This window comes from Accipiter gentilis, chromosome 6 (assembly GCF_929443795.1).
Source record: "Accipiter gentilis chromosome 6, bAccGen1.1, whole genome shotgun sequence".
Classification (NCBI taxonomy): domain Eukaryota; kingdom Metazoa; phylum Chordata; class Aves; order Accipitriformes; family Accipitridae; genus Astur; species Astur gentilis.
The window spans coordinates 16,274,440-16,301,493 of NC_064885.1; the positions used below are offsets into that span (position 1 = coordinate 16,274,440).

The following is a 27,054-nucleotide window of genomic DNA, read 5'->3' on the forward strand; positions in this document are numbered from 1 at the left end:
TTCTATAATACTTGAAAATTGGATGCATTTACACTGTCAAGTAGCTTATCAGTCTGGTCCCTTAGCAACTTCTGTTTCACTAATCACCGACCTAGCCTGTGTGTTAGTTTGCTCCCAGCCTGCCTTCTGTGGACATCTAACATGTGCCTGTACTGCAAGAGCTCTTCTCTTCCATGTAGCACCACAACCCTTGCTTTGCATAGGTGCCTAGAACCAAAGATCACAAGAGAGAATAACTGGCTTGGGGACTCAGAGGAGCTGGAGGGGGCCTGGGCTGAGCACTGTGCAGTGTGGATGCAGCTGGTACCCTTCAGAGGGAGTTAGCCCTTAGCAGAGTGGGCAAAAGTCATCTGAACTGCTGGCTCTACACTTACTCTGAGGTTTGCTGTCATTTATAGTATAGATGAGGCCACGAGGCCTTCTCTAGGTATGGCATCTAAGGTCTATGTCCATATTCCTGGATAACTCTGGATCTGGCTGGAGTTCCGTGTAGATTCTGATTCAGTATTGCACATGTGTGCCTGAATGAGTACGTAAAGTATTTGTTATATTTTCTCGAGGCTCACAAAACTGTTATCAAATAGTTGCGCACACGCACAAAAACCCCAGAGATCTAATATGGTGAAAATACAGTGTAGCTTTCATTTATGATGGTTGTGACAGTTTTATTATCCCTGAAATCCTAAGCAATGAAAAAGGGAGAACCACTTCAGACCGGACTGTGTGCTGTCTTAGTTGGCCTATCTGTGTTGAAATCTGTGCTAACTTGTATGGGCAACAGACTTTCCCTTTATCATAAAACCAACTATGATTATCCACAGAGAACACTAGAATTACTTGCCTCTTCATTTTCAAAACCCAAATACTTAGAAACTAGGAAAAGAATACTAAGGAAGTCCATCAATTTTACAGAGCACATAATGAGCGCATCATGCTTCTTTCAGGCAGGCCAGGAAGCGTTGCATACTTTTAGACTGTCCAACATTTCCCGTTCTGAGATCCTGTTTTCCATTGCTTATCTCTAAACCTCCAACTATTTGTTTTAAAATTTCCTGTTCTCTGTGTCTGTCTTTCAGGCTGATTTTTTTAATTTGTTTTTGAAATACAGTTCAGTGAAAACAGTTCAGTTGTCTGTTGGAGGCTAGCAAAAAAACCCCAACTGTTTATCTGTATTTTTGTCTCTAGATAGGAGGGCAATAAGGAGTTGTGGGTGGACTAGTAGGTGTGAGGGAAATAGGAGAAACTAGAACCAGTGAGTAGTGAAGAAGGTGGAGATGGGGCTGTTGGGATTCTCTGCCCTGATCTGCAGAAGTGATGAGTGTCAGGGTTTGGGGTTTTTTTTTTGGAAGGTAAAAGGTGCTACCTTTTGAGTAAAATGTCATCTAATGCGAAGTGTTGGAAAAGTTAGTGGTGGTTGTATTTGACCTTAACATCTTTGTGCCCTTGGTCTACCACCTGTACAGGATGGCTGATTTGACAGAGTGTTCATATTCAGTTAATGTTTGCAGAATACTTGGTACTCTAGTGAAAGTACCCTAGAAAAATCTGGAAGAAACTCAGTCCTTCTGTTTTCAGAATCAAGTCTGAGTAGTGCAGGGCTCCGTTCCAAGTCCTACTCATGCGTTTTGTTTTGAGCTGTTGGATAAAGTTTGTGAAAAATTTTGAGAGCAGAGACCAGGACTGGGGTTTGATACAAAAAGAGGCCTCTTTTTTTTTTTTTTTTTTTGTGTGCTTCCTCTGTTGGGTATCTCTTCTCAAAAGGATTACTCATAGTGTAGTGAGCCAGAAAGAGCAGTCCTGCTTCCCATTTCTCTCTCCCCTATGCTTCTACTTCCTATTGCATGGTTCTGAATCTTTCTTTATACTGATTATGATGCTTGTACACAAGATAAAAATTTTAGTTAGTTTTTTTTTCTGCCTGTTTAGTAAGTGGAATTGCTCACACTGAGGTCCAACGGGCGATACAACCATTTCTGGACAGGGACTGTGGATCTCGGAGCAGAGGGTTTACAGTTTGCAGGGCTGATAAATGGTTTGAGACCACCTTGTCTAACCACATTATATCAGATGGTAGAGGCCTGAGTCAAGTATCCAGAGGCCATTCCCTGTGCCACATGTTTTTTCTGGGCTGGCTCCAGGTATGTCTATCGAATGCTGCCTTGCCTGGATGACTGATAGGGTGGGTATTGCTGGGACTCTCAGAAGTGTTCCTAACTCACTGTGCTCTAAAGCATTGTCCTGAGGCCATACATCTTGCTTTTTTGTATCAAAATGCCTATGTTGCATGCTTAACCAGGTGACCCGAAGATGGCTCTAAGTAGAATTAAGACTTTTACAGTCATATAAAGTTAAGGTTGACCTGGCAACTTCATAATTCTGCCCCTTCAGAATGCTACTTCATCATTCAGTATACTTCTTCATTTTGCAGATTTAATGATATTCTTATGAAGGTCTTGCGTGGGGCAATTAACTGTAAAAAGTGGCTTTTCTAACATCATAATGACTTTAACTTTGTCATGAAAAAATCACATTTTCTCAATATGCATTCAAAATATAATGTAGAACTTTTTCTGGAAAATCAGATTTTATCTTACATATATTACAAATTGTTTTGATCAGATATTGATAATATCTGTCAATTAAGCTATACACACAATCTGTGCTCTTTTCAAACATTAATTATTCATAACTTCTAAACCCAAATAGTAAAAAAAGGCGCTTTTTTTTTGGTAATACTTATTGAAATAAATGAAAACAGTAAGTGAAATTTTAAATATCTCAGAATCAAAGAAGACAGAGAAAAAAAAAATTACATTAAAATAAAGAATTAAAAGAACCAATACCAAACAGTTAAGGACATGTTCATGGTATGCAGGTACCTTTTTTAATCAGGGCAGATAACAGTCTCTGTGTGAAGTTGATTTATCTTGAAGTAAACATCTAAAGGTAGGTGAAACAAAGCCTCGGGATACACATTGAGTTTTTCAGCCTCATTGACTCTAAAACCAAGAAAAAGTCATGCTGTTGCTGGAGAAGTTTAATTCGTTTTGAAAACAGTTGAAGTTGGTACCCTTCTCAGCTATGCAGAGTGCATTGAATTGTTGCAGCCAGGCTTTGGGGTACAGCTAAGTCCTGGGATGGTTAAATCATCTTAATCTTTTAGGACTAAGTGTCCAGCTTTAGGCACAGGTGAGATTCTATGTTCTGATGGCTAACAAAGGTAGTCAGACACCTCTTTAGATTTGACATCTCTCACCTTCATGCTTAAAACTGCGTCACTTGTAGCAAAGAGGGTTTTCTAAATTTGACTGCAGTAATTTGTTCAGTTGATCTGTGGGGTGTTGATACCAGATTTTTCTGCTGTGGATTTTGTCTGGTTGGTTTTGAAGCTGTTGGTACAAGATTCTCTTACTGTCAATTTTTCATAGTACTGTATAGTTGTTTTTATTTATACCCACTTCATGTGTTTTGAGGCTACAAAATACCATGCTAGGAGCTTGCTATAGTGCAAAAAATTGGAATTCAGACACAGCAAGCGTTGCCTCCAGATTACTTGTGTTTTTCCAGATTACCAGTGGAAAAAACCCCAAACTTCTGGGATCTTTTGTGACAGGTTAATTTGTGAATGAGAACTATGTGGTTGTTTTGTTTTTTTAAAGTATCAGCTAGTGGTTGCTAGATTAATATGTATCTTTCATGCATACATCTTTTAAAGCCCACTGTAGCTGGTCTGGATGCAGCTGTAGATATGAGAGATTCTTTGGACTACATTTCCTCTGCAGGCTGTAAAAGGAGTGGCAATGTGTAAGCAGGGTGAGAGTTCAACTGAAGATGAAGTACACTTGCCACAGACAATTTAAAATAAATTGCCTTTTGACACGCTGCTATATGAGAAGTGCAGGACTCTTGGTACAGTGGAGCCTTGTGGGCTCTTTAGGCATTGCCTTAATGCTTAGAAAAAATTGTCAGAGTAAGAAAAACAAAACTTATTCCGAAACTGTTGCATATGGATCTGTGTATCCTTCACTTGGTGGCAATTCCAGTTAAAGCATTCCTGCCTGCCTTTTCTGGGGGCTCCTTTTCTCATTCCCATCCTCATCCTTTGTATTCATTTGGAGGGCACATGGCAAAGTGGGCTGATGACGTTGTAATAATGTTGTGATTCTTCAGACTCATAGCTGTGAATATACATCTGGACTTCAGAGCTTTTTCAGTTCCCCGGTTGCACGGTTCAGACATAGCTACAGTGACCTAAAGGGACCAAACTATGATACATTCTTGTTCAAATCTTTTTCATAAAGAACTGGATTCCTGTCAGGACTCAGACTGGACAGACCAGGGAGTTTAATTTGAAATTCCCTCAGGCTAAATTAAGGTGAAACGACACCAAACGATCATTAAAGACTTTATTCATGACAGAAGCAAACTGAACTGGGGAGGTGTGGTAGTAGGTGGCAGGGTTTCTCACAACAGGAATTAGCATAAGACTACTTCTGTAAACCGTGTAACTGTATACATTAATTCAGGGAATAAGGAGATCCCTCCCGTTGAGTCACGAGGTTCAGAGCAGACCCCCTTGCTTTCCAGACTCCTCCTCAGAGAAGGGTCTAGGGGCGGCTGGATCCACTCTTAGTCTCAGACTTGGTCAACGGTTTATATCTTGAAATGGATGAGGTGTAGGGATTGTGGAAAAGGAAAGAGAGAAGAAGACAGAAAAAGGAGGAGAAAGTTTTCACCGGTCCTGGGTCCAGCGTTGGTTCAGTCAGCTGAGGGGTCTAGTCCCAGTGGGCTTGCTCACCTGGGGCTTCAGTTGGTGTCCTTTTATCGTCCTTGCCCCTCCTTCAGGCGGGCACCCACATGCCTGAAGGAGGGGCAAGCATGATCAGGTTAATGAGCAGTTTCTGAGCCTTTGGGCTTGGGGGTCCTTTGCGGAGTAATTTCTCCTTCCCTGCAGACACTACCATTGTTTGATCTTTGTATCAGAACAGGGAGCTGCACACCTTCCAGCATGCCCTCCCCCTCCTGTTGCTGATGTCTGAGCTGACAGGCTTTTCACCTTGGTTCCTTGCTGTGCAGGGTTTGTCTTTAAGCAGAACTTGCCCCACCACAATGTTTGAGACGTTAACTTTTTCAGTCTCTCGCAATTCCATAGCCCAGGCTGTGGGACTGATGATTGAGAAGCAACAGGAGAGAAAATAAACTTGGGGGTTTTGATACAGATTTATGAAGACATTAAAAAAATTCCTTTTGTGTGTGTCAGCTGGGAGTCTCTCTCCTTTAGTAAATAGCCTGTTTAACTGCATAAGAGCAAATCTGTGCTCAGAGCATCCTTTTAGATAGGCTGTTTCTGTGTCTATCTGTAGTCCAGTCAATTAAGTGATGCTGTATTTGAATTAACTGTGGGCCTTCTACAGGAAACCAGGAGAAGGACAGCAGAGGCACATGTCCAATAAAAGCTTTCTGTTTGTGAGGCTCAGTAAGATCTTTTCATTTCAAATGCAGTATCTTGATAAAAGCAAGCTCTACTAGCTAGAAATTGGATGTTGTTCTGTGTTATGGAGCTTGGAAAGTAAACTGGCAAAGTAGCTAGGACTGGCAAAGTAGCTTGGACTTTCAAAGTCAAGTAGGGAAAGCAGGCCATGGGACTAGGTGTTTGTTAATTTTGTGGAGTAAGAACTGGGTTTAGGCCTTTGTTCAGCACCATTGTCATGATAGAAGAGGGAGAACACACTTTTAACAAGGCTAGACAAAGTCTGGGCAAGAGTTTGAAGTCTACTTGGTCAAGGTTGTGCAGAGAAAGAGTAGACTTGTCCACTGAGAATTGCTTTGCCTTTGCCTTGTGAGAGCTTTGGGAGAAGTTAATAAAAAGAATGATACGTTTTGATGTCTTTATGAAACTATTTTCTTAAGAACTGCTTTAGAATGCCTGAGCTTATTATCCAAGATCATCCTTATGTGCTTGCTTGGCATTAAAGAAAGTAGAAGATTTGATTTTTCCAAGCAAGAAGGAAAAAATGACGTTTTTGAAAATTACAGCCTTTGGCCTAGAATGGTAACTAACGATCTTTTGCTTCATCACCTCAGAAGCAGGGACCTCAAACCACTAGCATCATACATGCACAGGCCTTGGCTGAGAGCATGTGGTTTAACTCTAGCGGAGTCTGATGCAAGTTTGCACCTCACATTTCAGCACTGAAATACGTGAAGTAAGAACTATTGGGGAAGATGGTATATTTAGCCACTTCTGCAGTGCATCTAATTTTAGCACTCTTGGTAGCGGTGGTGGGTGCTTCCTTTCCCATATTACCCCTGGCCTATTACAAGCCAAGGACAGATTGTCTGTCATGTAGCCAGCAGGGAAATAGATTCTGTTGTAGATCATGTTTCTCAATTAAAGTATTACAAGAAGGCAGAAGATCCTGGTGGTACTGAAAGATACTTTGAATATCAGTTAAAAAAGTGAAGTTTGGCTTCAGGAGTGAGATAAAATCTCTAGATGTTGTCCTTGTGAAGAGAGAGAAGACATAGTATGTTGAAGTCATTTGCCATTTTTTGCCTGTAAAAAATCAAAACCAAGAAAGCAACGTGCTGGTCTTGACGTGGTCTCCTACAGAGTCCCTGTGCCCCTTCTGGAAAGGGCAGCATCTGCTTAGGAGCTGACCAGGATGATGATCAAGGAGAGTTCTCTGCGGAGGGATCCAGACTTAGGAGGGGAGCTAGCTTTCCTTGCGAAGGGCTGTGACTTTGTTCTTCCATCTCGATTCAAGAGGAGGCTGAAGTCATTCCAACAGGCCCAGGTTTGAACGCTTGGTGTTTCTTTTTCTTTTTCTGTTGCTTTGTACTTTTTATTGGGTCAGAGAATCAAACTGTGTCCCCTCTAGGCATGTCTATTTGCAGAAAGTTATTTGCAGCTAGATACCAGCAGGTTTAAAAATAAACCTTCCAGGCTTAGATTGCAGAGTTAAAATGTCTTTGTAAACAAGGGGAAAAAAATTAACAGCAAGGGCAGTGATTTAATAATAGGGAGAGGTAGTGTAAAACTATTAAGCCTTTTCTGTGTTTCTTTGTAAGAAAAACTCTATGTGATTGCTCTGAATGTCTCTTCTTGCATGTGGAACAATCACAACATTCTGCTGTACTTAGTGGGTTGTGCTCTCTACTGTACAAATTTGTGCGCAGACCAGCATACCTGGCTTTGGCATTTGTGATTTTACCATCATGAGGTGCTTGTGCTGTTTCCTGCTATCTCTGGGCTCTGGCTGAAGAAGATCATAGAATCATTTAGGTTGGAAAAGACCCTTAAGATCATGGAGATGTAGCCAAAGAAATGGCAATTGTACCAGAGCTATATTTCTTCGTAAATCCCAGCAGCTGTACTCGCTTTTGGGGACAACTGGCAAAAGATTGGAGTAGTTTATGCTAGGATACCAAATGGGCATGTAGCCACTCCAGATTTACAGGGGGTCACAATATGCTGAAATCAGCCCATCTTGAGCTTCATCTATATTTAAATAATCGGTGACCCAGTGAGGAAGTTAAAAAGTTGAAATTATGAGCAGTGCAGCTGTTCCCTAAGAAACAGCTATTAAAATTGCGCCAGAGTATATTGCAGTGCATTTTGTTTTCATGATTTCTGGTGACAGGTTAAAGTACGTATATGAGGTTAATCTCTGGAACATGTTTTTTCACTCCCTAGAGGAGAATTGCATGAAGTAATAATGTGTAGTAATAGCTTGGGCAGAGACCATGAGCAATTTAGAAGAGACTAAGAAGAGCCATGCAGCACAGCTAAATTCACTCTCCAGAGTTAGTCTGATCACCTAAGGACATAATCAGGGTATGGTTTGCAGGGAGAGATAAGATCTAACAGACCAACTGGAAAAACTGACAAGCCTTTGGGACATGAGCCCTCCGCCTGGTCTGAAGTAGGAGCAGCGACCTTCACTGTTAAATGCATGGAGAATAACTGCTCTGGGGCTGCAGATGCAAGGCAAGTGAACTAACGCAGTGGGCGATTCCAGCTAAAAAAAAGATAGTCTGTCTTCCTCTTCTCTTTCTTCCAATACTTGTTTCCTTTTGCTGCTTCCTCACAATGTGTCACCCCTGTCTTGCACTGGGCCCCACAGGCCTTTCTGTGAGCTGGCTTAACTCATAACATGGTAGAAAAATCATCCAGCAACACAGCTAAGTCCGTTTTCTGCCTTCCAAGCGGGTTAAATCGGTTCACAGAGGGGTCTGGCACACTCTGGAGCTGGGACTTGGTACACAGTGACAATATATATTTGGGGGTGGAGGACAGAGATGGGAGTTCTCCCACTTGGTGGTAGTGAGATGTTAATATTTGTACATTTTGGGGCTCTACCTTGTGGCTTGGGTGTGTTAGTGTGAGATGACCTGAGAGTAGAGGTAATTGGGCTCGCTAAACGTAGAAAAAGGGCTAGCAGGAGGAAAGGTGATAAGGCAGTGAGAGGGAGCACAGAGATGAGTGGTAGGTAGTTTATAGAACACATAGATGTTGGCCAGGAAGGCAAGGAAGAAGGTTTTTCGTAAAACCTGTATCTCTTTAGAGCTGTAAATTTCAGTTCTTGTGCTCGTCTTTTGCAGGACTATTTGTGGAAGGATCAGAGACATTCCCATAGCAGTGTTGGTGGGAAGGGAGGTAGGGAAGTCTCTAATCTAACATCTCACTTGTAGGAAGACTAGGTCACATCAGCACTGGTTTTCTCCATGTTTTGAAAACTCCCCAAGGATAGGGATTCCCTCCTCCCCCTTCCAGTGACCTCTTGCAGGGCTGTACTACCCTCAGTTAAATTCATGCTCCAGCCTAACCCTCCCAAGCTGTGGTTTATGGCTGTTGCCCCTTTTATACCATGTACTACTACAGAGTTTGGCTCTGTGGTCTCTGTAACTGTGCTTCAAATAGCTGTAGGCTGTGATTAGCCCATCACTTAGCTTCCTCTTTGCCTGGCTAAACAGGCCCAGCCCCTCAGTCTCTCCTGCCATGTGCTCCTGACCCTGGCTATCTGATTTGCCTTCTGTAGATCTCTGGTCAGTCTTTCCCTATCCTTTTTGAAGTGAAGGCCCAAACTGGTCTCAGTAATCCAGATGCAGCCTCACTGCTGTCAGGCAGAGGAGATAATAACTTCCCATGTTCTTCTGGCCCTGTTCCTAATGCAGTCTACTACATAGTTTGCCTTATTTGTAAATGGCCAATGCTGCAGGCTCATGTTCAGCCTGGTGCACACTATCTCCCCCACATCCTTTTCAGCAGCGCTGTTGCTCAGCCAGTGGGTTCCCAGCCTGAACCAATGCTTGGGGTTGCTGTACACAGGTGGAGAACTGGGTACCTTTTCTCATGGAAGTAGTTGAACAGATTGTCAAGGTCTCTTAACTTGAGGTGCTGCCTTTCATCATGCTAGCCTTCCCACTAGGTAAGTGTCATCTGCAGTCAGGACAGATGAGTTCCAGTGATGCTTCTCTGAGGAGTGGGGGTTTATGCCCACTGTTGTCCTTCTGTCTGAATTAATTTGGGTGCACAGTGGTTGATTTCTCCATGGTGTTTTCATGGAAGTATTTGGAGTGTGGGGTGAAGTATATCAGTCATGGAAAGGGCATGTATAATATCTATAGGCACATTTGTCACTAGAGGCATGCAAGGTCTGTGTTTTCAAAACTCAACTGGATAAGGCCGTGAGGAACTTGATCCAGCCTTAGAGTTAGTCCTGTGTCCCTTCCCACCTAAATCTTTTTGTGATTCTGTGTTGCTTAGGTAGAGTTTGTTTTCATTTTTGTTTCACTGCAGTTGGACTTTGTTTAGGCTGGTGAGTTTACAGTTTATGGTAGAAAAGATTCTATCCAGAAATGCATTTTCTCATAGCCTCTCATCTTTGTGCTCTTGGGACCCATGTGCAGATGAACCTTTGCTGTTCTTACTGTCCTTAGAGATGGGTAAGAAAGAAGCAGCAGAAAGATACAATGATGGGAAAGGGCTTCAGGGAAGGAAAGGAAGAGAAAGTCTTGGGCAGTAGATGCAAATCAGCTCTGGAGAACTGATGATCTTTGAGGATGGCTTGTGTCCAGTTACCATCAGACTTCAGTAAGACAGGAACTGTAAAAACTGGAAGGAGACGTTAAGTCAGCACTGTGGACTGTGAGAAACCAGACTGAGTCACTGTACCCTAGAAAAGAGGATTACAGAATCCCATTTGGAAAAAACCCAAGAAACTGGTAAATTTATTATCTAGGATCCTGTTGGAGATTGGGTCCAGGAGGAAGGAGCAGAAAGCATTTGAGCGCTTGATGTGATACTGCTTCCTTCTGTGGAGTTTTCTGCTGGGACTGGCAAGTCCCTGAGAGGCAAGCCTGGATGGCAAAGGTTTAGTCTCTGTGCTTTGTTTGTGTAGCTACAATGAGACTGTAGTTCTGTTTTATTTATAATGCAGATGCCACTATTCTAGTCTGTCCATAAGTAAATTGCACGACTGGCAAAAGATGATACAGCAGATAGATTTTAGTTAAGGTAAATTACACTATGCTATGGAGCAGTGTTTAAAAACAAGCTTTAATCTCACCTTCCCCTTAGCAAAAAAAAATATATAAAAAAAATCTATTAGCTATTGGTAATAAAGATAAAAGATTTATTATAGTATTTGTAGTTTTCTTTCTTAGTTGTCCTTTCTGAAAATGCATGTCCCTATTGGAAAAATGTGTTCCACTAAGCAAACAGCATTTAAGGTTAACTTTTTGCAGTAAGAAACTGTTTTTTTCCAAGGAATTCCCACAGAATTTCTCCTCATATAACTTTTTTCTTTTTTTTTTTTTTTTTTGTGTTGATGTGGGTTTTTTTTTTTTCACAAATAGTTGTAATTAACTCCCCCCCTTCTACATAGTTGTCAACATCTGGTTATACCCATCCCAGACTATTGACTTAAGATTGTTTTAGGGAGCAAGATCCTCAAGAGCTGGTTGCTGCTTGTTGTTTTCTCTTGGTGGTGGTGTGGGCAGCTCACTTCTTACATGAGAAGGAAGAAGACAAAGTGCAAAAGTTTTATTTCTATTCCTGAAGTAGAATCTTCAGAAAAGAAGCCATCCATGAGCAATGCTTCCCCCTTGTTTGACTTGGACTGAGCAGGAGTTAATGATTCAGTCTTACTGGGAAGGTCGGCTGCAAAATGATGTCTGAACTGCCTCCCTACTTTAAAGCTTAGCAGCATTCCTTGTATTTCTCCTATAGATGTCTAACCTTCTGGCTTGTGTTGTAGTCGTAGATCAGGAAATTACTGTAGATTCTGGGGTACTGACTTGTGGCTTATGTGAGCTGGTACCAAGGGTTGCTGACTTTGGCAGTACCTGGAAGAAAATGAGTTGTTCTGCTTTTCAGAAGGTGGAGGCCAGGTCGAAGTGGATGAGTTGTGTTACAGGATGATCAGCTTGAGTCTTGTGCTATATTGGGATGTATGTCATATACAGAAGAGGAGGAAAACGGCACAGTGCTGTTGTGGTGGTCTACTTCGGGGATGCCTCTTTGCCTTCTAAGAGAAAAAAAAACCAAACAAAACACAACAATTTTATCATTCTCTTGTACAGTAAGGGAAGGGGATATATTGTTAAAATGAAGAGTCAGTGTCCTTTGAGAGAACAATATGTTGGTTTGCTTCCTTTTGGTTTATGGACCTTTTCATTAAATTTGAATCATTTCTTCTAGCTCCTCACAGTCCTGACAGCTCTGAGGGCATGCATGCTTTGAAGAGATTAATGAGCAACAAACCTGTTTCTGAGAAGTGGGTCTTCAAGACAAACTGATGTTAAGTCCTATTATAGAAGTCAAGTGGCTGCAGTTGGCACTTTGTTGTTCTAGCTTTGCATTGTTTGTATGAATATGGTGCTGTGAGAAACCAGCAGGGATTTCTCCACTGTTGGAATCCAGAAAGTGAACTCTACTGAATAGAGTTGTGTTGTGGCTGGAAAGCCACTGGCTAGGCAGGGCAGACAGGGTGCAAGGCAGACTGTAAAACCAGAAGTGGTGGTGTGTGTGAGTTCTCATCCAAGTCAAGTCACTAGCTTGACTTACACATCAAGGTCTGATTCGTTGACCCACTGTTGCCCAGTGTTGTGGTTTAACCCCAGCCAGCAACTAAGCACCACACAGCCGCTCACTCACTCCCCCCATCCAGTGGGATGGGGGAGAAAATAGGGGAAAAAAGAAGCAAAACTCGTGGGTTGAGATAAGAACGGTTTAATAGAACAGAAAAGAAGAAACTAATAATGATAATGATAACACTAATAAAATGACAACAGTAGTAATAAAAGGATCAGAATGTACAAATGATGCGCAGGGCAATTGCTCACCACCCGCTGACCGACACCCCGCCAGTCCCTGAGCGGCGATTCCCTGCCCCCACTTCCCAGTTCCTATACTAGACGGGACATCCCATGGTATGGAATACACCGTTGGCCAGTTTGGGTCAGGTGCCCTGGCTGTGTCCTGTGCCAACTTCTTGTGCCCTGGCTGGGCATGAGAAGCTGAAAAATCCTTGACTATAGTCTGAACACTACTGAGCAATGACTGAAAACATCAGTGTTGTCAACATTCTTCGCATACTGAACTCAAAACATAGCACTGTACCAGCTACTAGGAAGACAGTTGACTATCCCAGCTGAAACCAGGACACCTAGTCAGATGGAGTTGTCTTGAGAAGGCTTGTCTTGGAGACTTCTATTCACCCCTCTTGCTTAGCATCCCTTATTGAAGCAGACAGTCGGGGCGGGGGGGGGGGGGGAATCTTCATCTAACATGCAGCAGTGGCTGCTCTGGGGCCATGTGTTCCCTTCCCAGGTGCATCCAGCCTGTCTGGGTTTTGCTGCTGTTAATCTACTGAGTAAAGAGCAAAAGGAAGCCAGGAGAAGGGTTTTCTTCTATTAAACCAGTGAGCTGCCGCTCCTGAAGTGAGTGATCAGCTTCCACCCAGCTTAACCCTTGCCATCATTTCAGGTCACCTACCTGCATTGTCATACTGTGGGACAGAGTAACCATGGCTGATGCTTACCCTGTCCCACAGCCCTCTTCAGCCCCAGTAGCACTTTGAGCCTCAGACCTGGCCCACTTTCAGCTCCAGCATCACTCAGGATCAGACACAAAGATGTGCAGTGTGTGAGAGAGTAGGAAAAGTCAAGGAAGAACAGATTTGTGGGAGGAATGGGAGGAAGAATAGATTGTGGTAACCAGTCTTATTCTCCAAAGGGCGAGAGCTATATTGAGGATCATACAGACGCTGAATACTGGTATTGATAGACTCAGAAGTCCTGAAGGCTGAAAGTAATCTTCAGCTTTTCTTGTATTGTAAGACACAGGAAAGGAGGACTTAAAGAAACCCAGGCTCCAGGTTGATGGGTTCTGTACAGAGCAGTTACAATAACAAAAGTATGCTTTGGCTGTCATTTGTGTTCAAGCATTCTTGCTCCTGAAATGGGACAGCATTTGGGAGAAGGAAGAGGTCTTCCCCATTTAAAGAAAGAGCAGTGAAGCAGAGGAGTGAAGAGGAGGAAAATCCTTCCAGCTCTTGTTTCACAGGTTTCTGAAGAATGGGTTATAAAGTATTCTAAACTGCAGGTAAAAACAGGGCTTAAGGAAGCTTTAACAATTCTCACTTCTTCACCTTCCTGAAAGCAAACCCATTCTAAGTTGGGGTATTCAGTATGTGTTAAGAAAAAAGCTCCAAGTTTCTGGAAAATAATAAGGCAAAGAGTTTAGTCAGTTCATCATATACATTCTTCTGTATTTACTGAACTCAGACTTGGCTACTTTATCCTAAAACCATTTTGTTTTGAAATAGTTAGAATAAACAAACTGAAAGTTGCAGCTGTATTTACTTGTCTATTGCCTTATTAGCCTCTTATCACATATGTTGTTATATTAATAACTCTTGCATTTAAACTGTTGTGCAATAGGCAAGCCTATCAGCTTTTCCCAAGAAAGTGTGTATTCATGGGGGAGTAGGGAATTTGTCATCCCTTGACATTCCAGCATCTGAATTCTGCAGCTTATACTGTAACTACTTTTCAAAGTTTAAAAAATATTCCCTCTTATGTCTGAAAAATTACCTGTTTTAGGATCTCATTATGTACTTAAATAGAAATGCTGCCTTTTATGAGAAGTATTGGTGTATAGGTAGAACTAGAAGATTGCAGAGATCCAGTAGAAAGGCGATATAGTGGGGATCACCATATCAGCCACATGTTTATTAGAGGAGTGGTAGGATGGTAGAGCTAATAAAAAAAGAGGTGGTAGGCGTGGGAGGGAAGACTACCTTCAAACAGGCATGCAAAAGGCCTACTTTAAATTCCCAGTTTTCTCCTTGTTTTTCAGCAAATGACATAGATGCTGATTCAGTGAAACCTTTGAGTGCTTCGCCTGCAAAAGGACTCTTTCAGCTGGATTTGTGAACAGACCATTTGCATTTTGCACTAACTCTGTGTGCTGTATCATGTGGGTGCCTAATGACAAACTATGCTGGCTGCTCCTAATTCCTAATGTAAAAATTGTTTTGCCAGTACTTAGTACCTTGAACAAAATCAAGTCTTGGACTGTTGTAAGTTGGGCATAGAATAATAGGCTTCCTGAAATTTAGAAGACAGTCTTGCAAAGCTTTTCTTAATTTGTCTGTGAAGCAATACTTTGGCAAAACTAATTATGTTCCCAAGGGATGGAAAATGTCAATGTTATGAATGTAAGTTCACTCATACACGAGGCAAGACATTTGTGTGGGTGGATGTTCTAGTTCTAAGGGGAAATACTGAAGAGAAGATTTTGATGCTTCGCTGTTTATGGGGCAGAATGACAACACAATGACCAGCGTGAGAAGAAATAGCATTGTCCTTGTTCTATGGTATTGCCGAATTGCAGATTGTGTGTAATCTTGTGGTTCAATAGTATGTCATAATCCACAGTTACTACATAAAATGCACAGAAACTACATAAAAGCAGAGGTGATGTATCCTAAATTTGCAATGTTTGATATTGCAGAAATTTTTTAATTGGCTACTTAAGACATGCATTTTTATCCCTGTGCTATAATTTAACGGTTGGTGGTTTTTAATTTTTTCTTAAGCATGGGGAGCACCAACTATTTTGTCCTGTTTGGTATACCATGCTGTTAAAAAGTATTTGTTGTGAATTATATTTTCAGGTTCAAAATAAACAAGAGAAGAAACCTGGAACTTCATCCACAGTCCCTTTGAACACTGCGGTTAGCCCTTGCACTCTTCTGCCTGTGAATAAAGCCACCAGCAGTACCCCTTTATCGATAAACATTCCACGTTTCTACTTCCCTAAAGGACTTCCGAATGTCTGCACTAATCATGAAGAAATCATTGCCAGGATTGAAGAAGCCTTTACAGAGTTTGAAGATGAGAAAGCAAACATCTGTGAAATGGGGAAAATTGCTAAGGTAACTGTTCTTTAGGTTTCTCATTTTTTTGAGAGAAACACTGAAACTAAAAATAATAAAGTATCTCATAGCTGTTCTCATTTTCAGTGAAAAAAGAACCAATATCCTTTTGCTCTGAATGTTTTTGTTTAGGTTAAGAAAATAGAAAAAAAAAAAAAAGAGCTAAGTTTGCTGTTTGTCACATCTGATGTGTATGCTCTTTCTTGCTCTGATTTGCAAAATGGTACTTTCAGATTTCTTACCAAGTACAAATTTCCTTTTTCTTTTCTGTTCCTCCATAGTTATGCTCAGAAAGTAGCAGAAACTTAGTCTGCCTCTGTGGCTTCAGGTAGTGCCATCTACCTTCTTTATGGTTAGCTGTCCCACTAATCTGGACATGATCTGTGTATGCTGTTGCATTGTCACTTGAGAAAGCAGTTTTGAACCTATGGCTCTTTAGGCACAGAAGAGGGAAATGCTTAGTCAACCCTCAGCCACTGAGATGTGTATGTTCAATATCCATAATGCAGGTGTCAGCAGACTTGGAGTTGTTACAGTCTGCTAATGAGTTCCTGGCTTCAGGGAACAAAACACAGCACTTGTGTGGGAGCATGATGCAGCTGGGTGGTTCTATTTTGCTCTCCTTCAACCATGATTTTTAGTAATGCTGATCTAAAACTAGCAGTTGTCAGACACATCTCAGATGTTCAGCTTGCCCTGAATGCATCTTTGGCACTGTAGATTGAGCAATGGTCTGTCCAAGAGGAGCACTTGTTTTCCAAGAAGGAAGATTTTTCTGGAAGGAGAGACTAGGTTGGTTTTTTGTTTGTTTGTTTTTAGAGGAATTGAGTGGCATTATTTGTAAACCATGTCTGAAAACATAAAACATAAACAGAAAAACTTCTTTGCTTGACCAGAAAAAAGGTTTGAAACTGATTTTATGAGAAGACAGGCAACTGTGTGTGGCCTGTCATGTTCAAACTGGGAAAAGCAGGAGGGTGGTGTAGAAGAGAACTCTGCTTTTGCCTGGTCTCTGCGTCTGTGTCTACATGGGTGTGTTCCATGCTATTTAGCTATTGTAAGGCTTGCTTCTGTACCATGGGGTTATTGATAATGGTACCAGTTTTGGGGATCTGAAATAAATGCTGGAGAAGCTACACAAAGAAAATAGCAGGAAGTAAATGTCACTGTTTCCTCAGATTAGCTAAACAGCTGTAGTACAGTCATCTGACACGGGGATGGCTAACTCCAAAAGCAGTTCTTGTGCTGATTGGGGTTCCCAAAGGAACATGCAGGCCCAGACAAAAAGTTGAGAATGGACTTGCAGGATAGTCTTGCTTAATAGAAAAGGTGAAGGAGGCTTTGTGGGGAAAGCAGAAATGATGCTTCAACTACTTCTTCAAAATGGTCTTCCTTCCATTTGGTGTGATATCCTTCTTGCCTGTGCCTGGCCTGAATCAGCTGCACTCCTACTCCCTCCAAGGCCTTTGTTTTGCAGATGTTCGATACCTTGTCTGAAGTCGTGAAGGCGGCTGGAAAGATCTTTGTGGTAAAGAGGAGGTTTCTTGAAGGTGTCAGCAGATGGATGTTTGAAGCCATTTTCAAGCCTGCTTTTCTGAGACATTACAGAGTACAAGATGCTTGAGCTCTTATTGATTACCATTCTGAAAGCTAGCAGCCTCTGCAGAAGCTAGCTAAAAAGTTGTGTTCAGGGAGTCCTTTTGCTGTTATCAGCCTCTTTCCATTTGTGCTTTCATTTTTTTGTTACCCTGCTGAGATCTAGCAGTGTTGGGAAGATGGACTGTTCTGGATGGAAGGCACTGCACTGAAAACTATGGATGGGAACTATTTCTCCTTCAGGCATTTAATCATCAATTGTCTATAATTAGAATTGAAGTTCCCTTGCTGTCAATGAGAAGAAGTCAGCCCATATAGAGAATGTATCATCCTTTTCTAAGATAGGTCAGTGAGGTAGCTCGTGCAAGTGCTCTTCTGGAAGGAGGTGCCTGTGACTCTCCACTTCACTTTGCAGGGAATCTTGCTAAACAGAGCTTAAGAGCGTGATAGTCTCCGATCCTTTTCCTAGCCTGACAGGATATATTTCTCAGCTACTTAAAAAGGCATATGACAAAGTAGAAAGTTATTGGTGGATTCTGAGCCTTGGCATACAGTAAATAGCTTTTTTTGACTAACCTGTATGCCCTTACTGCTTTATTTCCCTTATGTAAAAGTCTTAGTGGTAAATTTGGTATGTAAACAAGCAGGCTCTTGTGACTGCTTTTGTATTCTGTTTTGTTCTGGTGTTTCATTACAGGTATGTGGCTGCCCACTCTACTGGAAAGCACCTATGTTCAATGCATCAGGAGGAGAAAGGACAGGATGTGTATCTGTACAGTCATTTGTATCCATGTGGAGGAAGTGAGTACAGCAAATGCAAAATTCTCTTTCTGGAAAAAGAGAACAGCCTGCCATAGAAGTTGGGGGGGTGGAGGGGTGGTTTGGTGGTGGTGGGTTTGGGGTTTTTTTTGCAGGGTTTTTTTTTGTGGGTTTTTTGTGGTTTTTTTCTTTCCTTCTACCAGACTTTTCAAATCATTGTCTCTTCTTTAGAATAAAATAAATGGCTTAATGTCTTTCAGCTTAAGTTTTCTTCCCCAAAACTCCTGAACACTTGTTTCCATGCTGCATCAACAAACTTTGAAGCAATTGTATAGATGATGAGACATTTTGCTCTGGTTGGCATACAAAATACATGAACACACTCCGTAGAAATATGGCAGCTATTCTGCGATAATCGATAGATGTCAGTGGATTTTGGATATCTTTATCTTAGGCCTTGCTGCTGCTACTCTAGCGCACTAAGCAAGTGCCATTTGGGAATGGGGAAAGGAGGTGTGTGATAATGTTATAGGACAGGAAGAAGGAATGTAAAATAAAGAAGAAGCATAGAAGTGGATACTCTGGGAGCTTTAATAGTTATTACCCTCCTCAAGCATGCTGTATAATAAATCTGTGGCTTTTGACAGCCACTTCCACGTACCATTGTAAAGGCTTCTTTTTGAAATTAAGAGCTCTGGATATATTGTATTTGGTGTCAGAGGTGTGAGGTGGAAGAGACTTGCTCTCTTGCCTAATCTTTTTCCCTCCAGGACAATTCAGGCTGTAGTTTACTTTGTGAAACACCTGAACAATGTCTCCATCTTGTATCTAGAGTTCTAATTTTTGACTTAATGGCTGCTCTTTAGATTCTTGAAGTAGCCTTTAACCCTGAGTCCCCAAAGTATTTCCTGTGATAATATTGTCAAAACATCTTCTAGTTACTCTGGCAAAATTGCAAAAATGTTAGGGGTGACTGATCAGTGAGTTCTTCTTGACACAGACTTTTTTCCTGCCTTAGGTTCCCCCAATTACTTCTAATTAATCCCTCCTGTGTGATACCACATATTGTCACTCCTCTGACTTTCCCATCCTACAGATATTTGCAGACTGTGGTCATGCCCTTCTTCTGTGTTCTTTTAACCACGCCCTTTCCAAGCCAAGTTTTGTATGCTTTTTTTCACTTTAATTACTCTTTTAGAAAGACTTTTTTTCCCCTCCTCCTCCCTTCTGACAGTTACAAATGTTTTTCTGGAAACAGGATAGACAGAAAGAAATGTAGTCTTCCTGGTAAAGTTAGACTACAGCTATCTGAACTCAGCATAACTTTAAAATGGGTATCTTTAATTGCTAATGCCTGCTTTTAAGCATCTTAGTAGGTGACCTGACTTTTCAAAAGGCTACATGCTCACTGATCTCATTTGAAGTCAATAGGAATTGATGGATATACAATACTTCTGAAAATCAGATCTTTTTTGTTTGTTGCTAAAACATGGCTTTGTTTTAAAACATCATCTTTATGTGCCTGATTATTTTTATTTTTAAAAGCTAAAACATTAGCACCTCTTTTCTGCAGATGATTTAGAATGTGTCTGTTAATTGACAGTTAGCGTGATATGAATGTGCAGCTAACAGGATTGCTTGTCAGCCATTAAATCTTTTTTCTCCCCCCACCCTCCCACCCCCCCCCCCCCCCCCCCCCCGGAAGACTTGTTAACAAAAGCAGACTTTAAAAAACCAGAGGTTTTTTTAAACAAGTGATGAGGCCAGAATTAGTGGCAAGCCGGTTAGTGTGATCTCTTCAGGAAAACTACAGGCATTTCAGTACTGTGTTTCAGTATATGTTCATACGCTTTCAGGAGAGGAGGGGGGTCAATAATCACTCATAATATATAATAGTGCATTTATATTTTTACAGTTACTAAAGAATACAGGGAATTTTCTGAGTAATTTCTCATTTCCCTTACACTATATGAACAACTTAGTGTTTGATATATCAGAATGTTCTCTTCTGTTACAGGTATTCAGTAGTGATTTGGTAAATGTCATGGAGTTTCTGTTTTCATGAGTATTTCTTCTTTGGAGTGAATTAAGTATTTGTGATACCTTTGACCAGGGTAGTATTTTGTATTAGAAGAAAGCAGAGACAAGAATCTGTGTCATAGATGCAAACTGTCAACCTAATGAGTTTACATGCTTCTCTAAATACTCAGTCCTACTAACTGTTTCATTAGGCTGTTCTCCAGGACTTCAGTGCACAGCAGCCAGCTGTGCCATAATTAACAAGGGATGCTCTTTTTTGCCTCTTGGGGAGTGATTTTTCTGGTTGAAAATTTAGTCACTGTAGTTTGGCAATATCCTCAAATATTAAAAAGGATTAAATTGGATACTGTGTCTGTTATGGCATCCCATTAGGTTGATCCTATTGACTTTGAATGAGATGAGTGAGCATACAGCATTTTGAAAAGTCAGGTTGCTTACTAAGGTGCTGTGGAATCAACATAAGAACAGTCTTCAGTAAGAAACCTTGTTTACCACAACAATGTTAACATGAAAAAAAGCTCCTCTGGGTGGAAGTACCTTGGTGCTGCTGAAATATATTGAAGATGGGTGCTCTGGGGTTAACTTTGTGTAATTCACAGTGTAAATGTATTGCATAACATGTGATAAGGCACTCCATACTCCATCTGTAGTTTGTGATTGTTCTGTGAGGGATAAAGTAGTTGGAGTAACTTTTCATCTCTCATAGGATCCTATGTAACTGCCATGATGATGCATCCAGATTCACGTACCTTTTAGCAAAGCCTAGCTGTGACTACCTAGAACAGGAGGACTTCATCCTGCTTCTTCAGGTACCTGCAACAGCTCAGCAGTGAATGGATGGAGAGAGAGTGCTATGTTTACTTTATAACTTCTTTATTTTCATGTCTTTAAATGTTTACCAAGGGCATGCAGACCTTTGGTTTGAACAGTACCTGGGTGGGGTTTATTTTGGAGTGAACTATAAATAAGCATTTTAAGTGGACTATTTTGCATAAGTGCCAACCAGCTACATACCTTGCTAAAGATGCTGAGGATTGTCGAAGCTTTATTTAGTCTCTTGTCTGTTATTAGGACTCGTATTTATCAGTGCCTGGTAACCAGGCTGAAATTTGCCCCATTTCTCTAGGTGGTTATTGGGAAAAATGCATGGTGCTGTTGATACTCAAGCACAACATAACAGCTTATTAGAAAAGTTGTAGAAGTTGCTTGACAAGACAGTTATAATTGCATTTGTCTAGCGAGACTACCAGATACAGTATCATGTGGAAATCTTTGTGAAGAATTTTGCAGTTCCAGTTGTTCTGTATATGCCTCTACACCTGCTAGGGCACAAGTCTCACTGCTGATTTTTTTTTTTTCCCTAATATTCAGGCTAAATCTGTGCATCCTTATTTCATTTCTTTCTTTTCCTTTTGTTCACATGTGATATTTTTAACAAAGCAAAGTATCATTCTTTAATTATTTGTGGCCATTTAGGCAGACTCTGTGTAGGTTTAGGGTTTCTTTATAGTTTCTCTGTAAATCAGGTCTATCTGCCCCTCTGATCATCTGTTGATACTTTTTCTGAGCTCTTCCAAATATCCCTAGATTTCTCACACTGTGTTGCCCCCTATGCAAAACCTCCGTGGAGATGCTGCTTTGTGGAAAAAATTTGTGTCTGCGCTGGATGTTTCTGTGTCCCAAACAAAAGTGGGACTGTAATGGGTAAATTCTCTCATGTTCTTTTTCATCTTTTCTCCACTGGGCACATTGCCTTTCCTGATTGATTGCAGCTCTTCTTTTTAGCTACTGGTGCAATCAAAGGTATGTGCAGTATTGTTTGTCAGTCAACCAGAGACTAGCAATATTATACCATATTACACACCATCATATTAGACATGAAGTTAGACTGGCCAAAATTGGGTCATATCACACCCCTAAGGATACTCTGCTCTATCCATTTGTCATGTCATGGTATAGGCAAAGCAAAACTTTGAACACTTTTTTTAAAGGGTGAAGCAGTCAGACATGTAGAAATTACACAGACATTGATTCATACAGGTTCTGAACTGATTCATTCAGGATCTGAGCAGTTTCTTCACATTTTTGGTCATGCATTTCTTGGTAGATTTGGCATCATGAGCAAGTGTTTGGCTTACAAAAAGCTGATCTTGAGAAAGAGGCACCTCCACAGGTAGTTCAAGTAAATTTTGGAAAAGCACTGATCACATCTGTATGCATTCTGAGGCTCACAAGAGTTTTCATTGTTGTGGAGGACATAAATGTTAACTTTCCCAACCTTTCAAGCAATATTTAGTTCTGATACCTACCTCTAATAAATGTTAATATCTTCAGTGAATGGAGGAAAAAAAAAAAAAAGATCTTGGAGAAGAGATAGTTGCATGGTCAACTAACTAATTTTTTTGTCTCATTCAATGAAAATGAGTTTTCATCTACTCACTAACTCTCTTCCTTTGTTTTTCTGTCCTTAAGTAAATCAAAATGGCCCAACAGGTGCGTATTGCCCAGAAAATGTATTCTACTTATAATTCTAGAAGGTTCACTTTATAGCTTAAAACTTGTCATTTCAGTTTTGTTGTTAATGCTGCAAATACAGTTTCAAAAGTAATGGTTTGTAAACCCAATAACTTCTAAACATTAAAAGGAGAAGAAAATCTATTTCATTTTATTTGGTTTTTCCCTGCAGGATGTGGTGGAAACACATCCTGGCCTGACGTTCCTGAAGGATGCTCCGGAGTTCCATTCCCGGTATATTACGACGGTAATGTGTCTCATTTCATCTCCTGTGACACTGCTGTACCAGCCCTCCCTTTCTGATTTGTCACTGTTCCCATCAGCAAATCCTTCATTTATTTCAAAAAATAGGTGTTTTTAATATTACTGCAATTAGTTATTTTAAGAACTACTTCCAAAGGAAAAATTTAATCTGCCTGTGTGTATAAGAGGTTATTCAAAAGGTTAATAATGATTCCTTCTGGTCTTAAGCAAATCTATAGAAACAACTGTTTTGGCCTTTAATCCTGATGAAAGAAAATGAGAGGTCCTTCTTTGGTCTTTAAGAGCTGCAATGTTACCCCTAATTCTGCTGGGCTGCTGAGACATGGAAGGCTGTATGTTTGAAGATTTCTGTCACTCAGACATGGAGAATCTGTGATTGTTCCATGGTACAAAGCATCCATTGCACACAAGGGTCTACCATCCAACTCTCCTGCCTCTTGCTCTTGCCAGAAAACCTGTCTAGTCTTTCTGAGTCTCTGAGCTTTTGTGACTATTGTTTGTTGTTGGGTTTTGTTCTGTAGCTTTGTTCCAACTTTGCAGTCAGCAGTTAGACTGGTGCTTTATCTGAATAAGTTTGTACTTTTAAGCCTTTAGCTTGTCTCATGTTGGGTATGAATCTGAATAAAAGGTATAAATGTTAGGATGTTTTATCTCTGCAGACCTGATGGGACCTGTATCCCAACAGGGCTCAAGGGCTTAAAGTTTCTCCTGTTTGCTTGCCAGGGTCTGCATGGGGCCAGCTGCACCACATACTGACAGCTTGGAGATTACTGGCAGATGCAGGCTTGTTCTTTCCTATAAGAAGCAGATGGCAGAAAGACACTGTTGCTCTGGGCAAACCCTGAACTGTCACACTAATGTTCTATGAAAATGTATAACAAGAATTGCTTTTAAATGTTTTAGAAGCACTTGAACATGACAGTGAACATCAGTGTATTATCAATGTGCTTAGTCCCCATGGAGCAAAACAACATATACATTAAGCATAGTAACTGGCCAGAACAGGTGTAACAATGGCCAGAGAATTATGGAGGCACGTGAATGCGTGAGTGTGGAAGGTGCCTGTGGCATATGTACTCTGGTATTTGGTGTTTAAAGTACATGGAGGGGTGAGAGCTGAAGAATTTAAGTTCATACTAGCTTCAGTTTCTGACTGCACTATCAACCAGTTGTTCTTTGCTGGTTTGCCGAAACCAGGACAGTGGGTCAAGATACAATGTGTGATTGTCCTGGTGCTGGCTGTTGGGTGGTGACAAAGGCAGTTCTGTGCATCTGCCTTTCCAGGTTCCTCTTCTCAAGTTGCATGCTGTTCCTGTATTTTTCAGGGTCTAAAGCAGGGAATAAAGGCAAGAAACAAATGTCTTTTTAGAGTAATCGCCAAAATGATCACCCTTGGTGTCCTGAAGCAGCAATTGCTGCGCTTCCTAGACCTCACTGGGGTGCAAAGCATGTTCTGGTCTGAGAGACCAGCTGTGTGAAGCTGATGTTCCACTTCAAGATAATTGAAGTGCAGGCTGCTACTAAAAAGGGAAACACCTTTTCTTTCCTCTCTCCTTTTCTACAACTTCCCTTGTGCCTGGGCAAGGTCCTGTGTGACCAACATAAAGCAGTCACAGAACTGGACCCTTCATGAGTATATGAAGCTCCTCAGTGCTGCTTGATCCTGCTTGTATCTCCACTGTGCTTTCCTACTTCAGTCTGGGCCTTTAGGCATCCTGACTCACAGTATTCTGACAGAGGTGGCTTCCAAGGCTTGTTCCCAGGCAGCCAAGAAACAGTGGTGCGTGTGGTTGAGGCAAACAGTGTGTAGCAGCGAATCTTCCAAAGCTGTGGTGACCTTCACAGACTCCTTGCACTGGCAGGACAGTGCTGTTCTGGGTGTCTGTGCCGACAGACAGATTCCTTCTGAGCTCAGCATGTATGGCCTGGGCCAGATCACTGAGGGGGAGCAGAGCCAAGACCTTGGGAGACAGGCAGTCTGTGGGGTCAGGTTGTTCCCATCTGGAGTGGCAGTACTTGGCCCACTGCAGCAGTGGCTCTCCTCTGATACCAGGAGTTCCTATTTCTCACATCTCCTTTCATAGACAGTTTGGCATTTCTCTCTCTTTAATGCTACAAAATTCAGTGTTTCCACCAGGAAGTAATGAAGGAAACAGCTTTGTCCTTGGATTTTGAGACTACTTCAATCCTTTTGATCCCTTCAAGGTAGAGTGCCTTATACCTACTTGCAGTGACAGAATACTGTATTTGTTGCCAGTGCAAGAATTACATTTTATATTTGTGTTGCAGATGAGGGCGTGAGGAGACACTGGTTTTTGTGTTCATTGCTGGATACAGCATCACTTAGTTGAAATCACCTGGAGAGTAAGCTAACAGTCTAGTATGGGTAAGATATGTATGCACATTTCAGTTTTGGTTTTTTTGCCTATCTCTGCACCTTTTAGAGGTGCCTTTTTGGATACAGTAGGCTATAATTTAATCTGTATCAGTATCTGTGAGCTGTTGTATTGCCAGTATACTAAACTACTTGTGTTTCTTTCAACAGAGGCCAACTCCTGAAGCTGATGAAGACAGTGCAGAATATCACATGGCATTTATTGTAAAAGCTTTAAAATGTGACTTCTCCCAGAATGTTCAAACAAGGCTCAGAGTTAGCACTGCATGCTGTTGTTGAAAAGCTGAGTCAACTAAAAACAACTTGGCAAAACATACTGCTTGTTGAAAAATGCTTCAGCTTATGCAGTATTACCAATGTGAATGTGTAAGGGGAGGATGGCCTACAGGGTTTAATAAAACTTTGTGGGTTTTTCCAGAAATGGTATTGCTTTTGTTCTTCTATGGGAAGACTGGGGAAAGGTCTAGAACTGACCCATCAATGATTTGGGTCCTGGTGGTAGATTATATGAAGATAATGGGGAAATAGGAAGGGGCTCCCCCTTCGAAAGGCTTATGTACTGAATTCAGAATAAGTAATATTTCATGCTGGCAAAAACAAAGCCAGTTATGGCTTTCAATAAGGCATAACTGATGAGAGTGGCTTGAATGCTGCTAATCATCTCAGGCTGTGTAATTATGTTCTAGGATGTTTCCCAAATGCTTTTTTTGACAGCTTGGTTTTCACAACCTAGAAAAGGAGAGAAGTATTGACATTTTATACTGATATATACATTATGTACTATCCATTGAAACTGGACCATTATTTGAATAATAAGGCTTGCACTGAGTGACCAGACATGGTAAAAAAGATGAGAAGAGATCCCATTTTACCTCTGCCTTATTTTTGCAGCTGGGTGAGGAGAGAGCAGATGGAACATCTTTATTGGTATGGTCTGATAGAGGAACAGCTTCTTACATGTCACAAACGGGGATATTTTGTTGTCTTGTCTTTTTGCTCTGCCTGCAAGGTAATAAAAATTGCTGGTTAGGAGTCTTTTTTTCTGATTCTTGGGATTGTTATTTTTGAGTCCTTGGAATGGTGTGAAAACCCTGTATCTTTAAGAATTGCTACAAAGTTGTCAGGTGTGATAATGGCTTATGTACTAGGTGAGACCCACTTCAGTCTCTGAGCTGTTGTGCAGTCTGGAAGCAGAGGCCAAAGTCAGTCCAAAAATAGAGTCCAGAAGGGCAGTGGCTGCCAGAGGCATTAAAGAAGAAACAAACATACAGGTGTTTTATTGTGCTTAAGACCAGAAAGGATCATTGTGATTACCTAGTCTGACCTCTTGGATTATACAGGCCGTAGAACTTTGCTCAGTGACTCCTGAAGATAGGAGAGATTTTTTTGTTTGTTATTAATTGAATTGACACCCAACTTTACAAGGACATCGGTCTTTGAAGACTGGAGTGATAACGAGCCTGCAGTCTTTCTTTGGGAGTTGTCCCACTGGTTAGTCAGTGGCAGTGTAAATGTGCATTCTTATCTCTCTGAATTAGGCTGATTTCAGCTTCTAGTTATGTATTTCATGAGAGACAAAAAGTCCTCCTGCTGTCCCACATCTCCCCATATAGGCTTTTAAGGAGCAGGATAGCTACCAATAGATGTCATGTTCAGCTAAGTTGGATATATTAGTTCTCCAGGATACATTTTGAGTCGTCAAATCATTCTTGTGTCTCTGAATTATTTGTGCTCATCAGTATTTACTGTCTCACTAAACTGTGTATTCCAAAGCAGATTGTTAGCAACAGTCTCATACTTAGTTCCAGATCTGTTCTGGACTAATAAACAGTACTTGTGTGACTGAGTCAAAGCATGGCCCTTAAATGGTGATTACCTACTCTGAAGCTAGTTCTAGCTAAGAAACAAACCCATCCCATTTAATGCAATTGGATTAATCCCTATAATGTCCATTTTGTGTAAAGTTAATTTTCTTGTTGGAATAGCGTGCACTATTAAGGTTTACCAAAATTCTAGGATAATATGTCAACATCATGTCAG

The 27,054-nt window shown here is 41.1% G+C and overlaps 1 protein-coding gene and 1 long non-coding RNA gene across 5 annotated transcripts in view; both read left to right on the top strand.

The window, feature by feature from the left end:
• The window catches only part of PPP2R3A (protein phosphatase 2 regulatory subunit B''alpha), a 61,360-nt gene that overhangs the window by 19,627 nt on the left and 14,679 nt on the right, over positions 1–27,054 (top strand). For 3 of the 4 annotated variants that reach the window (XM_049803275.1, XM_049803274.1, XM_049803273.1), the window contains exons 3-6: positions 15,186–15,446; positions 17,740–17,843; positions 20,548–20,650; positions 22,528–22,602. In XM_049803275.1, the coding sequence (XP_049659232.1) occupies positions 15,186–15,446; positions 17,740–17,843; positions 20,548–20,650; positions 22,528–22,602 (543 nt within the window). Of the gene's footprint in view, positions 1–6,613; positions 6,798–15,185; positions 15,447–17,739; positions 17,844–20,547; positions 20,651–22,527; positions 22,603–27,054 lie in introns of all 4 variants that reach the window. The other variant, XM_049803276.1, reaches the window with a different exon arrangement.
• On the top strand, positions 22,613–25,922 carry LOC126039720 (uncharacterized). Its single transcript, XR_007506389.1, has 3 exons — positions 22,613–24,824; positions 24,909–25,005; positions 25,165–25,922. It is a non-coding gene; the product is annotated as an uncharacterized LOC126039720 (long non-coding RNA).